The sequence below is a fragment of the Jaculus jaculus genome, chromosome 19, assembly GCF_020740685.1.
Source record: "Jaculus jaculus isolate mJacJac1 chromosome 19, mJacJac1.mat.Y.cur, whole genome shotgun sequence".
Taxonomy (NCBI): Eukaryota; Metazoa; Chordata; class Mammalia; order Rodentia; family Dipodidae; genus Jaculus; species Jaculus jaculus.
Window position 1 is genome coordinate 23,197,974 of NC_059120.1, and position 15,412 is coordinate 23,213,385.

The following is a 15,412-nucleotide window of genomic DNA, read 5'->3' on the forward strand; positions in this document are numbered from 1 at the left end:
TAACTTTATATTTGTCTTTGAGTCACGTTATAAAAGTAAGATAAGATGTTTACCTTCTTCCTTTGTAAGCTCTTGGCACAGATATGTTTTGTTCTTTTTAAGGCTGAATACTATCCCATTGCATGCACATGCCCCCTTTCACTTAACCATGCATCTGCTTAGGTTGTTTTCACCTGTTGACTGCTGTGAGCAGGGCAGGGCTGACAGCTATTTTATCAGTCAAAACCATTCAGCTGGTTTCCAGTTCTCTGGCTTACACTACTTTTGTAGCATTTGCTTACTACTATCTTGGCCCTCCCTGCCTTTTACCTCCTGAGCCCCGTACCTGCTTCTCTTCCCTTTGGCTCATTTTCCATCCATGTGGGGCTTGCTGACTTTTGAGGACAGACAGATACCTGTCTCAGTGCCTTCATACCAGTGTGGGAGTAAAAATGAGGCTTAAACAGTTTTTCTGTAGCTAAGCTCCTAAGTTACTTCTTTTCAGAAGTTGCAAAGTTGTCATTGTCACTGAGTTGTCCTTTTCTTGATCTGCTTTCTCCATAGTTCTTAGTTTCCTACCATGCAGTTTAATTTACTTCTTTATTGTGCACAATCTTTAGTGTATTGCCTTTCCCACTAGTGTGTAAAATGGTAAGGTCAGGGATTAGTACCATTTCTTTGTCTCTCTTATTCACTAATGTAACCCCATGACCTAGAAAAGAGCCCAGCAATAAGCATTCAGTATAGATTCATTAATGTGATAATAGGAATAGGGTAATGCACAGGCTCACTAGTTATAAATTTGCCAAGGGCAGATTGCCCAGTAGGGGAACTCATTGCTCTCTATCTTCCTTACTGTTGTGTGTTTCACATACCTCCCGCTGTCTTAAGCGCTCAGAGGTGATAGCTTAAAGGGCTCTCTCGGCTTTTCTCTGTGTCAGTACGCAGAGGTCTAGTGGTGCTTAATTGTGCACATGCTGTGTGGCGCAGCACTTCTGCATTGAAGAGTGCAACTTGTGAACACCTCCTATCAGTGCAGTGCATCAGCTGACTTGCTGGCAGAAGTTTATTGCAATATTATCTACAAGAATGGGCAAAATGACCTTAAATCTTTAACCAGTGAGGACTGTGTAAATAAATTATGGGACATTCTTACTGTGGAGTACACTGTAAGCATTAAAAGCATGGCAGGGCTGGGTGGGGGCACTAAATATAGTCACCCCAAAGAATATTTGATACATTGCTCAGTATATATAGCCTGTTAAATAGAACAATTGACGTAACAGTGTAGTTGTTTTTTTTTAATCGAGAGCATTACTGTGTGAACATATTAGAAACTGGTCTTACCCCATTGGGTCTTTCTCTTTAATTCCTTTCCCCTCCTCCCCCATTCCACTTACAGCCCTCCTCAGTGGGGCTCTCCATAGGTACATACACTCATTGTTATTGGGAATTCTCAGATTTTTTTAAAGCTTTAGCGTTTGACATTTTGATCAAGATTAAATTGAATAATACCAGTCAGTAATGTCTCTTAAAAAAAAAAAAAAAACAACAAAAATTGAAAGTAAGCAGAAGGAACAGCCCCCTCAGCCTCCATACTCGCACCTGCACTAGGTTCACAGACAGAACAAGAGATGTCATGCCTCCATGTGCTCTTGATTTAATTCATAGACTTATTTTCTTTAGGTTCGCTCTGGAGCCAATGTTCTAATTTGCGGTCCAAATGGCTGTGGGAAGAGTTCCCTGTTCCGTGTTCTTGGTGAAGTACGTGCAAACTGGCCTCCACCCTTACTTTATTTTGTGATTCTGCCCCATCAGGATTTTCATGGCTGCCTCTGTCCTTCTCTTCCTTTTGCAGTTGTGGCCTCTTTTTGGAGGACGTCTTACTAAACCTGAGAGGGGCAAGTTATTTTATGTCCCTCAGGTAAGACCTTGTTTGAGTTATTTTGTAATGTTTAAGATCTTTTTGTTTGTTAAGAATTTACTTCTAATAACTTTTGGTCTGCCATCTTCAGAGACCCTACATGACCCTGGGAACGCTTCGAGACCAAGTGATCTACCCAGATGGGAGAGATGATCAGAAGAAAAAGGGGATATCTGACCAAGTAAGGGGATGTTTGTGTCATATTGAACACGCCTCTCTTTAGATGCTATCCCTGAAACAGTTGAATGTTTTAAGTGCCACATGGTTTGGCCTAATCTGTAAAGCCTATCAAATCATTAATTACAGCTTTCCAAGCCAAAGCACCAAAGTAAATGCTCTGTTCAAATCTGACTCCTTCCCTTGTGTTCTCATCACCCCCATTCCTTGATTACTCATGGATAGTAAGTTACTAGGCATACATAGTTCTCCAGGGTTAGTATAGATAGGAACCCAAACTTGTAAGACACTTGTGCCACATTCCTTCCTGAAGAGTACCTGTTTAAGTGGTATTGGCAATGGAATTAGTGAAATTGTAGTTTAAAAACTAAAGACAGAGGATCTTGGGGTCTAATATGCATGATTTTGTCTCTCATCTTTGCTTAAAGGTATTAAAGGAGTACTTGGACAATGTGCAGTTGGGTCATATCCTCGAGCGGGAAGGAGGCTGGGACAGCGTTCAGGACTGGATGGATGTACTCAGCGGGGGAGAGAAACAAAGAATGGCGGTAAGTGTCCTCTGAAGACAGGTGCCAACTGCTGCTTGAAGACACAGAGTCCAGAATTGTGATTACATTTTGATGACTCAAGATCCAAAGTTTTATCTTTGATATAGTAATTATTACGATATTGGTTAGTTTCAGTAGTAGTAAAACTGCTGGGAAATGTTTAACTTCATGAAAATTTGGAATTCTGGAGATGTTACTAATAGTGCTGTCATTCTGTGATTGTTGGAGCAGCTGCAGATTATTGTATGCCATAGCTACCGTTCTCTAGAAGTTGCGGGAACGGCGCGTAGCACACTGACTGGGTGCTGCTTGGGTGGGAAGTCTTTGCTAGCTTTCCTCGAGTCCCGCTTGAGTCCCTGAAACCGCCGAGGCACCGGCAATGCTCAGCAGTGGGTGAGCTGTGTCTGTGGCCTTGCTCTCCATGTCATGGGTGACTTCGTTTTGATGTTCACTCACTGCTGCTTAAAGTCATTTAGAATTTTCCAACTTCCCAGTGCAGAAAAGTGCTTGAAGGGACTGTTTTAGTTGTATAGCAATGGAACTTATCCCGTGCCAGAAATATGTACTAAACACTGCATGTTCAGAATGGTATTTCGGATACCCTGTTCCCAGTTGACTTGTATTTGATACTTTATTTACTTACTTATTTATTTGGGGGGATATGTGCATACCAGGGCCTCTTGCTACTGCAATTGAACTCCAGACACATGTGCCACTTCGTACTTCCGGATTTACATTAGTTCTGAGGAATTGGCCCTGGGCTGTCAGCCTTTGTAGCAAGCACCTGAGCCATTGAGCCATCTCTCTAGCCTCAGGAGTAACTTTTTAAAAAATATTTTTCTTTTTATATTTTATTTACTAGATAAAGGGAGATGGAGGGGGAGGGTCGATAGAGAATGGGTGTGCCAGGGTCTCCAAGCACTGCAAACGAACTCCAGATGCATGTAACACCTTGTGCATCTGGCTTACAATAGGTACTGGGGAATTGAGCTTGGGTCCTTAGGCTTCACAGGCAAGTGTCTTAACCACTAAGCTATCTCTCCAGTCCAGGGGTAGCTTTTTTTTTTTTTTTTTAAATTTTTATTTATTTATTTATTTATTTGAGAGCAACAGACACAGAGAGAAAGACAGATAGAGGGAGAGAGAGAGAATGGGTGCGCCAGGGCTTCCAGCCTCTGCAAACGAACTCCAGACGCGTGCGCCCCCTTGTGCATCTGGCTAACGTGGGACCTGGGGAACCGAGCCTCGAACCAGGGTCCTTAGGCTTCACTGGCAAGCGCTTAACCGCTAAGCCATCTCTCCAGCCCAAGGGGTAGCTTTTTAAAATGGATTTGTTTAACATAATTTCAGCCTTTTAAAATATTTTTATTTATTTATTTGCAAGCAGAAAGAGATAGGAGAGATAGGGAGGGTAGGTGCACCAGGGCCTCAAGCCACTGCATATAAACTCCATATGCATGCACCATTTTGTGCATCTGGCTTTACATGGGTACTGGAGAATCAAACCCAGGTATTTAGGCTTTGCAGGAAAGCACCTTAACCTCTAAGCCATCTCTCTAGACCTAGGGGTAATTTTTTTAAATTCTTTTTTTTTAAACTTAAAAAAATGCTTATTTATTTATTTGAGAGAAAGAGAGGAGAGAGAGAGAGAGAGAGAGAGAGAGAGTGAGCATGTATGAGCGAGCTCACCAGGGCCTTCAGCCACTGCAATCAAACTAGATGCATGCGCCACCTTGTGCATCTGTTATGTGGGTCCTGGAAAATCAAAACTAGGTTCTTTGGCTTTGCAGGCAAATGCCTTAACTGCTAAGCTATCTCTCCAAGCCCCCTTGGAGTAACTTTTAAAGAGTCATTTTCTAACTGTTTTCTATAGTCTGAGTAGATCCAGAGGATTTTCCCCAGATTCGTGTTAGCCTTATAGAAATGAGAAACAACTATGGCCAAGGAAAGAAAGCACAAGAAATAGCACCACCAATTTCTTAACTACTGCATCCAATTATATCTTAATCTTTACTTTTTGTTGCCTCCTTGTACCTGGTTTTGCATATGGTTCCCCAAATACAGCCACACTCTATGAATTTACTAAAATTACTGTGACTTAACCTGGTTGATGATGTAACATGCAATGGATCTACTATGAAAAATGAATCACAGGTCAAAGAGAAAAGAGCTATTTGATATACTCACAATGGAAATTGGGCCAAAAGAGTAAGAATTTGAAATCGAGGGTATTTCTAGAAGCAATTTAGATGACTAGAGAAGTAACTGTAAGTTATTAATAAACTTGTATACTATGACTTCAGGGAAAATAAAGACAAAATGCAAAAGCTAAAGTTCACAAATGAACATAGTATAAACTGGGAAAGAAGAATAAGCATGCCTAATCAAGAAAAGCATGTGTGCCCAGAGCAGATAGCTGGACTAACTTTCTTCTTGTTTTCATTTTTTAAGGGGAAGAATTTCAAGGTTATGCTTAGAGGAGTGATAAATTTTTTATTTTTATTTTTGTATTTATTTAGAGAGAGAAAGAGGAGGGGCTGGGGGAAAGAGATAATGGGTGCACCAAGGCCTACAGCTGCTGCAAAGGAAGTCCTTTGTGCATCTAACTTACATGGGTTCTGGGGAATCGGACCTGGGTTCTATGGCTTTGCAAGTGCCTTAACCACTAAGCCATCTCTCCAGCCCAGGAGTGATAGATTTATCTTGGAAGAAGAGTAAGTGGTAGGAAGTAGGGAGAAGATCCTGTACAAGCAGGTGATCTGTAGCACAGGTTATTTGGGAAACAGCCCATTGGCATGAATAGACCCCAGCAAGCCATTGGCAGATATGGTCTGTAGCCAGTGTTGAGGATATGAGGGCCTTTTTGTCTTGTTTCAGGATGAGAAGGAAAAGCCTGTTCAACAAATTTGGACATTTTACTGTTTTTCAGGTCTAGGGAAAAATAAGACATCAAAAAGAATAGACATAAAAGGACTAACCACCTAAAACAATCCATAAGATTGAAAGTTGATGGGAAACAAATGAGCCCAATAAATCCTTGGGTTAGAAGGTCAGGATGTGAATTTGGGACAGGAAAAGCCAGTGAGTAGAGTAAGCTTCAACGTAGGGAAACAGGACCCTTATTACTCTGATACTTCACCAGTGAAAAGCAGTGCTCTCCACTGTGCTGGCCGAGAATTGACTCTGGGAGGCATTGTGCTAGCTCCTGCCTTAAGTGCAGGCAGCAGTTTTAGATAACCTCACCTAACTGCAGTATGAGCAGCCTTCAAAGAAAGTATGCTGGGAAAATGATGGAGAGGATATTGGGTTTGAATAGCAGTCCTAATCCCCGGAAGCCCCTGAGCTCAGGTGCAGGTGAGCTCTCCTAATGCCACAGAGCCGGTAGGCAGGACTGAGATGCAGGCGTGATGTGCCTCATTCTAGAATTGATACTTTTGTTTTGTTTTTGTTTTTTTTCGAGGTAGGGTTCCACTCTAGTCCAGGCTGACCTGGAATTCATTATGTGGTCCTAGGGTCATCTCAGAACTGGCACGTTTGATGAGGGTGCAAATGAACTGTTTCACCAGTTTCTGTCATTGTCACTTGCCATCTCAAGTGGCATTAAAAAAATTATTTATTTGAGAGAGAGAGAGAGAGAGAGGGGGAGAGAGAGATAGAAATAGGTAGGTAGGGGGCTAGAGAAATGGCTTAGTGGTTACGGCATTTGCCTGTGAAGCCTAAGGACCCGGGTTTGATTCCCCAGGACCCACATAAGCCAGATGCACAAGGGGACAAATGTGTCTGGGGTTTGAATGCAGTGGCTAGAGGCCCTGGCATGCCCATTCTCTCTTTCTGTCTCTTTCTCATAAATAAATAAACTTTTTTTTTTTTTAAAGAAATAGGTAGAGACAGAGAGAGAATGGGTTCACCAGGGCTTCTAGCCACTGCAAACAAACTCCAGATGTGTGCGCCCCTTGTGCATCTCTCTTACATGGGATGTGGGGAGTTGAACCTGGGTCCTTGGGCTTTGTAGGCAAGCACCTTAACAGCTAAGCCATCTCTCCAGCCCTCAAGTGACATTTTCTTCTCCACTGCACCCCTTTTGGGCCCAGCCATTATTAGCTGGGACTGCTTAGGCTGCTGTTACAAGTTGGGAAGTCCCACTTCTCTGACCACATTATCTTTTCTACTGCTTTAGTCTTTCTATATAGTGATGAAAAAGCATATATGATAGAAGAAAAGTGGGAATATTTATCAAAGTATAAAGGAGACCCATTGTTGGTGCATGCCTGTAATTCTAGCACTTAGAATTAGGGTGAGGCAGGAGATTCATGAGTTAGAGACTCTGCAAAATAACAACAAAAGAAAAAAGTGGAGGGTGCATGCCAGAGAGCATTCATGCTTTCAAAAGAATCCATTTGTATAATTCTTCTTCTCTTATCTTAAGGTGATAATGACATCCCTTCTTCAAACCCATGGACATCTACACTAGGGTACTTGCCCTTCATTTTAGTGTTTGTTTGTTTCCTTTCTGACTGTCCCTTACACAGTCCAGGTCCTTGCCTGCGGGTAAGAGCTGCTCAGGGAGGCCTGGAAGCAGATGTCCCGTAGCTGCCCTCTGTGTTCTCGTCACGTTCCCTGAAGCCCAGCGCCAGTGCAGCATCTGCTTTGCATGTCTCTTCTCAGGGTTCTGAGCACAGATGGAAAAAGGAGATGATTGTGTACTCACACTTCTATGGTTTCTGGTCTTAGAAGGGCTCATGGCACAGCTTGGAAGTCATTTTACTTATTTTTATTCCTCTCATAATAGTTTTAAAATGCTGATCTTCATTTTTCTGCCCCACTACTTTGCTGCTTTCAGCAGGATAATTCACTTTGTTCTGAAAGGAGAGGCTGTTATTTCAGTTAATGACTGCCAGTTTTTGAGTGCTTAACAGATGATAGTCAGAATGCCAAGCACATTACCAAGGCTGCGTCATTTAATCTTGACAGCAGTCCTGTGAAATGAGCACTGTGAACACCCATTCACAGAGGAGATTATGCTTTCATATTGTTCAGGGCTTGCTAGGCACAGGTAGTGTGCTCAGACTGGTTAAAGGGTGGTATCAAGATCAGCTGTGGGCCCAGTATCCATGTACTTACTTTACTTCCTTATGTTGTAGAGTCAAGTACCTGGCAACATAGAGCCAGCCAGAGATGCACACATGCACGCGTGCGCGCGCGCGCAGACACACACACACACACACACACACACACACACACACACGATGAAAGAAGTTTTGTGCAAGCATGGTTGAAGGTTTGCAGAGTTCCTTGAGGCAGAAGAGAGGCAGTAGTTGGTGAACCAGTCCTCCTCATTGGCCTTGCACTGGTCTGTCATGCGCTCCCTGTCATCCTTCTTGGGAACGGCTCTCTCCATCTGTCTTCAGGGTCACTCTTGAGCACACCCATTACCTTCAGATTTGCACTCCTCTCTTGGCCTCCATGTCTATTATTTCTTCTGGTCCTCTTTCAGAAAGACATTTGCAGGTCTTTCTGATTTAAAAAGAGCAGACTGCCTCGCCAAGGCTCCTTGTGCTCTGTACCATTACCGCTCACTTCTTGATAGTGTATGTCAGAGTGTGCACTTGCCTCCCTTCCTCACCTCAGGCAGATAGGTAAAAAGGCAAGAGAGCAGTGGTGGTCACTCATTTGTGAAATCATTGAGTAGCACTAGTACGTAAATGCTGAGTAGACAGCAGCAGTTACATCATGGCATACTTTGTGACTTCTCCAGCCCAGGTAGGCAGACCGAACACACCATTCTTCATGTAGTCTGCTGTGGCTCATACAAGATCCACTTGGACTGAAAAAGTGACATTGAGCAAAAATTTGTAAAAGGTCAAGACAGACATCGAGACACAAGAAACAGGGCTGGAGAGATGGCTTAGCGGTTAAGCGCTTGCCTGTGAAGCCTGAGGACCCTGGTTCGAGGCTCGGTTCCCCAGGTCCCACGTTAGCCAGATGCACAAGGGGGCACAGGCGTCTGGAGTTCGTTTGCAGTGGCGGGAAGCCCTGGCGTGCCCATTCTCTCCCTCTCCCTCTATCTGTCTTTCTCTCTGTGTCTGTCGCTCTCAAGTAAATAAATAAAAAATTTAAAAAAAAAAAAAAAGAATGACGTGATTATAGTGGCATATATGTATAATCCCAGAACTCAGGCAGGAGAATTACCACACACTTGAGACCATGCTATGTGAGTCCCAGGCTTGCCAGAGATGTAGGAAGATCTTGTCTCAAAAAACAAAACAAAACAGGAGGGCAAAGAAACAAAGAATAGAATGGCATGCCCATCCTCTAAGGCTAATGACACCTTGTTGAGTAGTTGGGAGGACATGGTGCTGGCAGAAATGCTGAGGTTGGAGCAGCATAAGAAACTTGTGGAAGGCCTTGGAGGTATGAAATGGAAGTTGTTGAAGGTCTTGAAGGCATAGTGGGCTTTTCTGATATACATTTATGACAGACTCTCCCTGGTTTCATGGAGAGTGAACTGGAGACAGGCCAAGAGGAAGTGGGTTGTGGGGTGATGTGGCCGTCCAAGCAGAAGATGGGTGTGCTTTGGGACAAGAGCATGGCGGAGGTAAGGAAGAGTGAGTGGACTTCAACCTCCAGGGTCTGCAAAAAGGAGGATGGGTCAGGGAGGAGGATAAGAGAAGGAACAAGGAAGATTTCTGCTCTCTAGCTTGAACAATTCTGAGGAAAAAGGAAGAGGACCTAGGAATTCCGAGGAACTGCACATGATGGTCAGGTGAAAGAGAAAGCACTAAAAAGGAGTCGGAGGAAGCAGCTGAAGTGGGAGGACCTCCAGTGGTTTGACTGGCACTTTCTTGAGAAGAGAATGGTCCCAGTAAAATGCTTCACAGCAGATGAATTGATTACGGTTAGGGTGTGTCTGTTGGTTTGGCAACACGGAAATCATTGCTGGGGACAGATGGCAAATGGAATATCTGTCAGACAAAGGATTAGCTTAAACTGTTTCCAGAAAATAGACTACATGTGGAAAATAAGTGTAGGAAAATGTTGTACATTCCTGATAGTAAAAGATGTGTAATGCTGTGGCAGTCTTGATGATAATTTTCATTTATAAAAAGGAGCATACCCAATACTAACAACAGACACATAGCAGAGGTATGAGTACTAACTGGTGCCTTCAAGTAACCAAATGCTTACAATGGAGAACTTTCTGCATTTGAACCATGTATAATCAAAATTTCAAGGTTTGGTTAAAATATAAACTTGCTTAGTAAGCCTTTAATACCATTTTAAGAACTCATCCCATTCACACCATTTAAAAAATTCTTAATAATGGCTATTTCCCATTTACTGTGTTTCTCTTTGTTTGAGATGGCCATATAAACAGTAATTTTGTTTATATTGTTTCCATTTCTGAGGTTTGTTTTTTCATTGCGAGTAATTTTCATATTTTAGCTTTGTTAGACTAGAGAGTGAATGTTGAAAGTTTTCTTAGCATATTAGTTTTATTTTTAGGTCTGCATCAGTTTATACAAATACTTCTTTTTATGGTTAGATGGCAAGATTGTTCTATCATAAACCCCAGTTTGCCATTTTGGATGAGTGCACAAGTGCAGTTAGTGTGGATGTGGAAGACTACATTTATAGCCACTGTCGGAAGGTAAGTGTGGCCAGTTCTCCACCCGAGGCCTGTGGCTTCTTTTCTCCCCACCTGTCTGCGCCCGCCCAGTGAGAAAATTATAAGTCCCTAGCAAAAGAGGATATCTTGCTGAATAAAGATAAAGATTTTAAGACTTGTTAAATTCTATTAACAACTAGCAGATGGGCACAGAATGTGAAGAATTATAAATGCATGTGTAAGCACACATGCACACTTAGATTAGACTAGAAGTATCCAGAAGCTACTTAGGCTCATCTTTAAAAATTGTCATCAGAATAAAAATAAAACTTGGGAATCATGGTTCGAATTTGCAGGATTCCACAAAGCATGTTTCCCTCAGATTTACGGTCCATGTCGACAAGGGTGGCCTAGAGCAGCAGCGTTTCTGATATTCCCGCACACTGGCCTTTTGGTTGGATTAGCCGCAAGCATGGGCGTCCAAGCCGTGCTACTGTGTTGAGCAGCATCTCTCCTCTGTCCACTAGATGGTAGTAGTGTTCTCAGCTAGGACTAAAGATCACCCAGTTGAGAGTCACTGATGCAGAGCAACTGCACTTGTGTCTGTTAATGTCTTCCTGGAAGCAAGATGACTGGCTTGAAATTTTCCAGATTCTAACCGGTTCCTATTATTATATTATTTTTCATATTTTATCAAGTTAAATAGAAAAAAAATGCTGGGAGTTGTCTTTTCTGCCCTAAAAAAATAGTACACACTCAATGCCAATACCTGTAAGTTTTATTATGTAGTTAATGGCCCAAACTGTCTATTACGATCAACATGTGACAGTGATTTTTTGTTTTGTTTTTGTTTTATGAGGTAGGGTCTTGCTGTAGCCCAGGCTGACCCGGAATTCGCTATGTAGTTTCTGGCTGGCCTCAAACTCATGGCTATCCTGCTATGTCTGCCTCCCAGAGTGCTGGGATTAAAGGCGTGCACCACTGTGCTGGGCAAGAAATTTGTCTCCCCCCCCCAAGGTGGTAGTATCTCACTGTAGCCCAGGCTGACCTGGAACTCTCACAGCAGTCCTCCTACCTCTGACTCCTGAATATTGGGATTAAAGGCATGTAACTACCACACCTGGCTCCATCTTGATTTTTAATTGTAGTTGCTGCAGTCAGTCATCTTAACAGCTTCAAATGTGTGTACTTGTTTAGTTTGTTTCTGATTCGAAACTAAACCCTTTTTCTGAATTAGGTCGGGATCACCCTCTTCACTGTGTCACACAGGAAGTCCCTTTGGAAACACCATGAGGTTTGTATTTCTTCCATTGTGTGGTACTGTGATCATTGTATCTTGTTTAAATGTGTGAATTTAGGTGAATAAGGTTTTAGAGGTCATGGTGTGTATTACCTTATAAATATACTCCTTAAGACAAAAAGTTGATTTTATTTGAGTTTTATAATATACAGTAGGACTTTGATCCATATGTATGAGAGATACTGGAGACAATAGTTGGTAGTTTTCTTGTTTTTATAAATGGATGTTGTGTAATAACTGAGTTAGTTTGCATAGTCTTATCACAACATAGTTAGGTGAACTTTTTCTTATTATCCATGTTTTGGCAGAAGGAAAAGTCTTAAGTATTAGGTTGCAAACATCTTAGGAGCATTTTTAATGGAGGTCAAGAGTACGAGGGGGGGATTAAGTAGTACCAGCTGTGTTATCACTGCTACAGCACAGTAGGACTCACTGGTCGTCGTGGTAAACACACTGCATTCCCTCAGAGTGGTATTTATTCTGGGCCCCAGTGGTGTCAGTCTCACTCTGGAGGCCTGAAGGTGGCTCATGAGGAGAACAGAGTTCTTCCTTCCCCTCTTCCCTTCCTCCCTCCCCACACTTTTTCCCCACACTTTTTAAGCAAGCATTCCTCCACTGAGCTACATCCCCAGCTTACCTTTCTTTTGAGAGTTTAAACAAGTAGCAAAAGCAAACAGCAGGGCAGTGATCATGGGAAGGTGGAGACACACAGAGCTGGACTGCGAAAGGACAGACTACGAAGTGCCGGTACAGAAAATGACTAGGGCAGGGCAGCAGGGAGTCTTTCTACATGGAAAGTCACTAAAAGCAGCAGGCTGTATGTTCACATTATATACTCTTGTTTCTACCTTGCTGCAGATAGAAGACTTGTAGGTGGAGACTCTTAGCCATCCTGGGAAACCACCTAACAAATAATAAGTGCTTCTGTGTTGAGCAGTCTAGGACCCAGCAGTCACCTGTTGGCAGCCCAGGTCCTTGGTCGTAGAGCTGCAGAAGCATTCTAGCAGATGTGGGATGCCTGTATGCTTGGTTCCCTGGGGGGAAATGCAGAAGTGTGCTTTATTTCTCACAGGAGAACACGGTATCTCCTCTTAGTTACTGATTTTTCTCTCTCTTCTTTCCCATAGTACTACCTGCATATGGATGGCAGAGGCAATTATGAATTCAAAAAGATTACAGAGGAGACAGTGGAGTTTGGATCTTAGAGAAATCCGGAAAACTTTACCTGCTTTGATGAAACAAAATAATCACAAAATACATTCAGAAATACAAAGTACATTGTAAAATAAAGTTAAGCTTGTTTTTTTTTTTAAAAAAAACAAAGCAAAAATTGACTAGATATAGAATAATTGAAACATGTTAAACACTTAATATTATATAGGATATTGCTAATTGTGTATATGTCGGTTTAATTATTAATATGTATTAAGAATGTCCTTATTCTTGTGGTTAAAAACCTGCCTAAATTAAATTGGGCTTAAATCAGTGTAATGAGATTCATCCTGGGATGTAAACCATTTGAAGTCAGCTAATTTGACTTTTATGGCTCTATCTTTCCTTTCATGAAGAACCCTACTTAAAACTGGGGTCATCACCTGTCCTATTCTAAAATACAGTCTTGAGTTTCATTTTCCTGTGCCTCGTGGTAGTGGGAACCAAACAAATCACAATGTATTATTGAAATGTATGACATTATTGCATAATCATGGCAGCAGACTTGTTCAGCTGCATGAGCACACCATTCCTCATGTATTTGTTGAGGTGTGTTTGACTCCAAGAGAGCCATTGGGTTTCCTTTAGCTCAGTCACAGTGAACCTCTCTCCGTCTGTAGGGTTGAATTGTTTTGAAGGTTCTTTGTGGTGATGTACAAATGTGTATGTGCAGTTCTGCTGACAGTGGGTGGTGACGACACTTCACACCTCATCTTCCTAGTGTTTGGAGTACTAAAACAGTCTTTCCGTGTCAAGCTCAAGGTCTTAAGAGAATTGTGGAATTTTAAAAAGCACTGGAGAGGTGTGTATGTGTTGGAAGCCTACTCTTGAGAAGTGTGGCTATTGGACATGACGAGCCGTAGGGTGCGTGCGGCATGAAGCAGTGCACTGAGTACGCCATCGTCACAGTCTGGGGTCTCAAGTTTTTTAAACACTAAAAGTTACTATGCACAGGGGTAAATTATGTTTCCTAGGTACTAGTTTATCTGTGAATCTTGAATAAGTTTTTAATACTTGGAATATTATGTTAAACTATCCTAGGGAAAGAGTTCCTAGCTACTAAACCACCATGACTGCATGTGTTACTGCACAAGGAGAACTGAAACTAAGTGTGAGCAATAAGCTAGCTAGATATGAAATCAGTTTTATCAAATGGGTTCAGAAAGGGGCATTTTGTATTCTTGTTTCTGCATAACTAGCTTTGTTTTTTGCAGAATTAACTAAAAATAACTGGCTACCAAGATAAACTTAATGTACTGATTCCATAATACAGAACATTCAGTTTTTACCATTTCTTAGCAGACTTGTATACTTATTTTTTGTCCAGATTAAAAGAAAAAATCAGATAACCTAAACAATCTTTGCTTGTTCTTTTTTTATTCTGGTATTCATATGCTGAGTAGCTTATATAGTTGACTTGAAAAACACACAAAAAAATAGACTTTCAGACAGGGCTTTTAGCATCCATATGTCTCTTTTTAAAAAAAGCTTTATTAAGCTGGGTGTGGTGGCACACACCTTTAATCCCAGCACTCGGAAGGCAGAGGTAGGAGGATCGCCATGAGTTCGAAGCCGCCCTGAGAATGCAGAGTGAATTCCAGGTCAGCTTGAGCTAGAGTGAGACCCTACCTCGAAAAAAAGAAAAAAAAAAATCTTTATTAAATGTGCTTTTAAAAGAATACTTTTCTTTGTAGAAAAGAAAAGTGCCAGAACTTTGCGTGCATACCTCACTAATGCTGCCAAATAGCCAGGAGACTTTACAAGAGATGACCAGCCCTGGGGACACTGTAAGCGTGAGGAGTTGCAGGTTTCCAGATTCCTCAGTTACCATAACCCTGTTAGTGGAAGTGTTTCCTTGGCTACCTCTTAATACCTTCTACTTTCCCCCTCCCCCTGCCCACACTCTTCCTTCTTTATTTAACAATGTTGAAGTGTCTCATCATTTGGGGCATCGAGGGAAATCTTTAAGAAGAATCAGTGTGTATTAACATATAATGGTTTTCTCAGGACTGACAATAAAGCCAATGTTTGCAAAACATGAATGACTGTGGTACCTCTTTTTCTACATAATTTCTTCAGACACTTTCCACAAACTGCACTGGATACTGGTGGTTTAATGAGAATAATAGATCAAAAGATTAAGAACATTAACCTATGAGTAGCATTCCCCACCCGTGTGTCACTGTGTTTTACATTTTATACCGTGAGAAAAGCATGGGGTTTCCCTCCTTCTCTCTATACCAGACGTGTTTGTAACTTTCTGTGGTTTTTCAAGGTAGGATCTCACTCTAGCCCAGCAACTTGGAATTCACTGTTTAGTCTCAGGGTGGCCTCGAACTCATAGCGATCCTCCTGCCTATGCCTCCTGAGTGCTGGGATTAAGCCATACCCAGCTTAATTTTTAACTTAAAAATTTTTTTTTGCTTATTTTTATTTATTTATTTACTTGAGAGCATCCAAAAGAGAGAGAAGAGACGGTGGGCACACCAGAGCCTCCAGTCACTGCAAACGAACTCCTGATACATGCGCATCTCAAGCTGACCTGGAATTCACTTCTGCATCTGGCTTACGTGGGTCCTAGGGAATTGAGCCTCAAACCAGGGTTGTTAGGCTTCACAAGCAAGCACTTAGCCACTGAGCCATCTCTTCAGCCCCAATTTTTATTA

General features: G+C 42.0%; 1 protein-coding gene across 1 annotated transcript in view; it reads left to right on the top strand.

Annotated features, from left to right (window-relative positions):
• Abcd3 (ATP binding cassette subfamily D member 3) overlaps window positions 1–14,784 on the top strand; it is a 75,321-nt gene extending 60,537 nt beyond the window's left edge. The window contains exons 17-23 of the mRNA XM_045138443.1: window positions 1,666–1,743; window positions 1,838–1,903; window positions 1,995–2,084; window positions 2,509–2,628; window positions 10,172–10,276; window positions 11,472–11,528; window positions 12,662–14,784. Of these exons, the coding sequence (XP_044994378.1) occupies window positions 1,666–1,743; window positions 1,838–1,903; window positions 1,995–2,084; window positions 2,509–2,628; window positions 10,172–10,276; window positions 11,472–11,528; window positions 12,662–12,739 (594 nt within the window). The 3' untranslated portion in view covers window positions 12,740–14,784. The remainder of the gene's footprint in view (window positions 1–1,665; window positions 1,744–1,837; window positions 1,904–1,994; window positions 2,085–2,508; window positions 2,629–10,171; window positions 10,277–11,471; window positions 11,529–12,661) is intronic.
• The last annotated feature ends 628 nt before the right edge of the window (window positions 14,785–15,412 follow it).